General features: G+C 38.6%; 1 protein-coding gene across 1 annotated transcript; it reads left to right on the top strand.

The window, feature by feature from the left end:
- Nucleotides 1-2,589: 2,589 nt before the first annotated feature.
- Nucleotides 2,590-5,536, top strand: sem1 (SEM1 26S proteasome subunit). Its single transcript, XM_085147894.1, has 3 exons — nucleotides 2,590-2,743; nucleotides 3,144-3,237; nucleotides 5,346-5,536. The coding sequence occupies exons 1-3, from the start codon at nucleotides 2,668-2,670 to the stop codon at nucleotides 5,386-5,388; spliced, it is 213 nt and encodes a 70-aa protein (XP_085004020.1). The 5' UTR covers nucleotides 2,590-2,667; the 3' UTR covers nucleotides 5,389-5,536.
- Nucleotides 5,537-5,924: the final 388 nt, after the last annotated feature.

Genomic DNA, 5,924 nt, shown 5'->3' with positions numbered 1-5,924 from the left:
AGGCCTGAGCTCGACCCAATCCCATGAGCTAAAGCCAGGCCACCAGACACTGCCTGACAAACACTCCCCTGGACAAGGTTCAACTCCAGTCTGGGCAAGGCAACATGCTCCATACATTTCCAGTCCACAGAGATCTTCTGAATCACTCTTGGTCTGGCACTTAACTGAGGAATTACCTTACTTACATTAGAAGACTCTGCCAGGGACATGTTCCTCCTGATAATATAGTTCCTGGGATCTCTAGGGCATACAAATCCCTGGCATGGGTTTGCTTCAGACATGTGACAAAGATGTCTCAGAGGTAAGCCATTTTGAAGATGTTCAACAGGGAGGAGGCCTCGAGATAGAACTAGGACACACTGGAGAGAGTCTCTTGGTTGGCTTGGGTAAGCCTTGGTGTCCCCCTGGAAGACTTGGCTGGGGAGACGGAGATCTGGGTGTCTCTTTTCCCTCACAACCAACACTCAGATAAGCAGCAGAAAACGGATAGATGGATGGATGTTTTAACAACTTTTAACTGATTGGTAATAAAAAATTTTTTTTAAAAAACGCGTTCCAGCCCTACAAGGATAAATAAGAAAGTCCTGTTCATTATTTCACGTGACAGTAGTGGTTAAATGTTACTGACCTTGTTCTCGTCGTGCGTGCGGGCTTGATGTTTTGTTTTACAGCACCTACAACTTGTTTTTTATGAATGCATTTTTACTACTAAGTGGTGGGAAACTATTTAAACAAACAGCATTAGCTTCCTACACTTGCCAGTGTCTTATTCCTCTTTCCTCTGAGTGTTGTGGCATTGTCATGTGTAAAGGCTTAGGATGATTACAAAATAATTTGAAAATAGAATAAGTGCGCAGAGCTTAAGTTGAGGTTTGTTCCATCTGTCAACATATGACAGCTGGAGAGCAATTTTCATTGTGGTACAAGTGGTTTTGTGGTAAATGTGCGCTCTCATTTATCTAAAATACATCCTAAGCTGTGGCTGCTGCATCATTATTTGAGCGGGCCGCATGGGTTACAATGTGCATTTGTTCCCAAATGAAAAATCTTTGACAACATTTGAGTGACTTGAGTGCATATGTTTTGAGGAAAGGGGGCTTTTGTGGTGGCCTGGAAGCGAAATGTGTTTCTGGGAGAGAGGGAAGCATGCTGGGAGGAATTCAAGAAAGAGGAAAAACAAGATTTCTAAAATATTTGATTTTTGGGACTAATGGTATCGCTGATATTTGGGGGGATGGAAATTACAGATATAAAGCAAATGTTAAGAGTTATACTGAAAAAAAAAAGTGAAGCCATTTCAGAGTTACCTCGAGCATTCTGCTTTCTGCATTATGCTTTAAAATGTTTTTATATTGTGAAATATGCTGAAACATAAACAGCATAACAAAGCTTCTTTTTTTCTTCCAGCTGTTCCTTTTAGGGTTGCCACAGCGGATCACCCGGCTCCATCTCTATCCCTGACATCCTCCTCTGTCTCACCAACCCTCTGTATCTCTTCCTTCACCACGTCCATGGATCATCTCTGGGGTTTTCCTCCTGTCTGGCAGCTATATTCAACACCCTTTGTCCAGTATACCACTATCCCTCCTCTGCACATGTCTCTTTCTGATGTATTTATTTCTAATCCTGTCCATGCTGCTCAGTCCCAAGGCAAATCTCATCCTTGGTGTTTTTGAAAACATTTTATGTTGGATACCCATCTTCACACAGCTCATTAGGGTTTGGGTTGAGTGCTAGGAGTACACTGGCTTATAATGAATAAATTAATAATAAATGAATTTTAAAGAGTAAAGAAAGCAGTAATACAAGAGTCATAATAAAACACACCTTCTACAAGCCAGGAGACACGTGCAGAGAACATGCTCCTCACACCTTTAAGTAAAATGTACTGTCTGAAAAATAATAACAGGCCATTAATAATAATAAAAAACATAATAAGAATACTCAGAAGTAGAGCCAGTACCCTGATAGGAGGAGGGAAACGAATGGATGGATGAGCATCCTAAATACATAAGCAATATTCCCCAACACATGAACCACTTTGCAGGGAATAAAGTGTCACTGTGACTGAAATGGATAACAATGTGAAATAAATATTCTTTACACCAAAACTTATTTTGGACGTTTTTTTCTGCACAGCAAACATGTTAACAGTGCTGATGAAGCTGTACCTGTAATACTGGATAGGTACTGGTAATGGTAAAAATCAAATTTGAAAAATATATTTACTCTCAGTGTAATAAGAAGACAAAACAAAAAGCGTTCAAACTTGAAATTAAGGATTTTCCTTAAAATACTTAAACAGGTTAGACTCATTACTTTAATTAAACCTGTTAGAAAAATGTCATCGGATATATCTACCTGTTTCTGTGTGTCTTACTGCACTGGTCTTTGCTTTCTATTTGAGGGCAGAGAGCTGGTTCTTAACTGCCTGTGTGTGCGTTTATAAATCACACTGAATTTAATTACATCGAGTGTTTCTTGAGTAAACCTGCCTTACCTCGCTTTGCTGTGGCTCATAGTTCCTCCTGCGCTCCCCTGTGCAGTCATCATGCCATCCATGCGTGCACTTCGCGCAGCCGCAACCGGCTCGATCAACTTTAACTTCCCACAATTCCTGCGTGAAGAGGCTTCATTAACAAACAGCAACACACCGACGGAGCTAACATGTCAGACAAGAAGCAGACCGTAGATCTGGGCTTGCTGGAGGAGGATGATGAGTTTGAAGAATTTCCAGCCGAGGGTGAGTGGTTCACATGTTATCTGAGGTGTTGTTGTTCTTGTTTTCATCTTCATTATCTGTTGGAGTCCGTTACGTTTTTCTTTGCTGTGTCCTGCTGCAGTGACTCAGCTAGCCTAGCCTATTAGCTTTAGCATTAGCTAGCGAGCTAGCTGTAAGAAAAACGCCACAATTGTTCCGATTTAACCAAATACACCACTTCACCGAGCTCCCAGTAGTTTAATTCACCACTAAAATTTACTTACTGACTGCGCTTAGCTGTTTAAATATTATGTATACTTGAAGTAATTGTCTTACACAGCCAATGTAGCTAAACCAACAAGCTAAAGTGTTCAGAACTGGTGAGCAGATACTTTTATTTTAAGGTTTATTGCAAGCTTACAGCTGTAATAATGTTTCCCAGACTGGACAGGGCTGGATGAAGACGAAGACGCTCATGTTTGGGAAGACAACTGGGACGATGATAACGTAGAAGATGATTTCTCAAATCAGCTGAGGTAATCTGATCAGTCAGAAATTGTTCATTAAATAAAACTTCTTTTTTTTTAATCTCACAAATCACTTAAAAGCTAATGAAAAACTGCCCGATGACAAACAAAGACGTTTTGCATAATCAGAATTTTTTTTGCATATCTCTTTGACTTTCTGTGACAGTTTATGAAGTCCTTACTGTCTACTTTCTTGCCTTAATGTCATACTATATCTCCATCTTTATGCTTACATTTATTTGATCGAGTTTAGGGTGAAGCAACAAAAATACACTCCGTTTTTGAATGAAAATCATCTTTCTGTTTTAGCACATGTGGGACACAGTCTTTTTATTTATTTTAAATGGAACAAACCCACATTTGATCCACAGATGTTTCATATTTAATAATTCAGTCATCTGCTCTGCGTTTGTAGGTCATTGACGTGTTAACATTTGAATTTCTGTTGCTCTAAAAGCAGGGGTGTGTTTTTGTAACTGCTGTTGTGCACCTTTTTTTGATTTTGCTTCAAATGCCTGCCTAAATTAAAAGCTAGTTCATTTCAAACCACACCTTTATGTTAAATACCATTCACCTGGTTTATATCGATCTCACATGTTTGGCAAGCCGGCCTTGTGCAAATAGCCAAGCAATACCTGATTAAAAACAATAGGACTTGCTAATATTTCCCGTGTTTGTTATCTTAACTTCTCTTTCTGCAAATATTTCTCAAAACTGTGTCAGAAAAATGTAGATCATTGAGCAATTTCTGATGCATAAACTGCAAATAAACAGTGCACTACTTTGGCCCAAAACCTCGTCCAGTAAATCTCTTGGCTATCAAGAAAAATCAGGGAATCAGACAGCTGGTGAAATCTGCCCCCCTGGTGACGCTGGAAACTTTTCCGTGGTGCCTGTCGGAATAACATTACACGCATTGTGGTCGATCAGCGGTTACTTGTAAACCTAGTGGAGTTTCTGTCAGATGTTTAATCGTTTACAAACATGCTCCAAGTCACTGTTTATCTATTAGTATTGTTTCTAAACCACAGGCATTTTAAACAGTGGCCACAGTTTAACATCTTCAAGTTCAAAATCCACAGAAAAAAAATGAATTCTTTTGGCACAATAATCTGAAAGGTGTGAATTTTTAGGAAACAAAAGTTAAATTAAGTTTTTAGACTTTACCCTGGTTTCCACTTAATCAACGACCTACCTCCCCCCCCCCCCCTTTCAAACAAAAAATATCAACATAGGCGACATCATTACTTAGCTACATGTATGACTGCTGATACTATATTTCTGTTTATGAATGTAACTGTGAATCCTCATCATATGAATTAGAAATACCACATATATAATGTAATCGGTCATGAAGAGCCTGATGGGTTATGCAGAGAGAAACTCCTATCAAACAATTAACATTTTTATTTATATGCTGTCCATATGTAGCACATAGTGAGTAATATCCCCTGATATAACATATTGCCTTTGCACACCACCAGAATGCCTTTTAGGAGCCGTTCATGCAATTCAGTCGTTGATCTAAATGCAGCATGGAAGATGCAGTAACCAATACTGAACTTGCCTGGTGAGATTTGTATCAGTTTTGTAGCTCTTATACTTATTTCAGTAGCTTGGATTACCTTTTATGACAGCAGGGCTCGTTTATATTTCACATGTGTAGAAAAATGTAAACGCCTCTAAAACACAACAGACGAACAACATTTGTAACGTGCAAAAGTACCTTAGGTATGTTGAGTTTAGTAGAAATGTAATGGAGTTGGCAAATCTATGAGCAATCAGTATCTGCTGATAGATAAATGGCTGCTTTGTTTTTATTTGAGTACCCTTTAGACAGTTATATGCTATTGTTTTATTTAGGCCAATTACAATAGCCATACTATTAAGTTGTTTCTTAAAGATATCATTATTGTTAAAGGCCACAGCTGCTATATGTCTATATATGTAATCATCAAATCCATAGCTGCATGCATTATGCAGTATTTATATATTTTTTTTCTTCTCATCTCCTAATGGTTCTTACAATCAATAGCAGAGGGTACTTATGCCTCAACCACCCACCTGTAATCATCTCTGCTGACTTGATCTTTCTATTTTTCTTTTCCTCCCTGCAGAGCGGAGCTTGAAAAACATGGTTACAAGATGGAGACATCATAGTGGCTGACAAGGCCTTTCAGTATTCGGAGACATTGGATATGGACATTTATAATTGAAAATTACTGGCTGACCACATACTGCAAGAAGATGTTAATTTGTTGCCCTTTTTTATAATTGAAGTTGATGGAAGTAAAGTGTTTGGAAGAAAGTGTTCCTTTGAGTGTTTTTCCTTTAATGTTTATGCTACAAATATTTAGGTGACGGTTAAAGATAATTTCTGCATTACATTTGTGTTAATTTTATATTTGTGTGTAATGCAATCTGTAGACTGGTCCTAGCTCCTCAGCCTGAAGAAACCAGTTGGTTTTGAGTAATCATTAAAATATTGCTGAAATTCAATAGGCTGTAATAACTGCAGTCCCTTTAATCGAGGAAGAAAAGCCAGTGGCCAACAGTGATGCTTGAGCAAACATTCAGCCGGGGTTCTTTGGTTTCGGCTTGTCCTTGGGCAGCTCTTATTTTGTACATGCACTAAAATCCATTTTTCTAGTTGGTATAGAAGATGACTCGGGGTTTGGCTAAAATAACTGCAAATT

This window comes from Neolamprologus multifasciatus, chromosome 22, assembly GCF_963576455.1.
Source record: "Neolamprologus multifasciatus chromosome 22, fNeoMul1.2, whole genome shotgun sequence".
NCBI classification, from domain to species: domain Eukaryota; kingdom Metazoa; phylum Chordata; class Actinopteri; order Cichliformes; family Cichlidae; genus Neolamprologus; species Neolamprologus multifasciatus.
The sequence above is the reverse complement of the archived record's forward strand: the minus strand, read 5'-3'. Positions and strand labels throughout refer to the sequence as shown.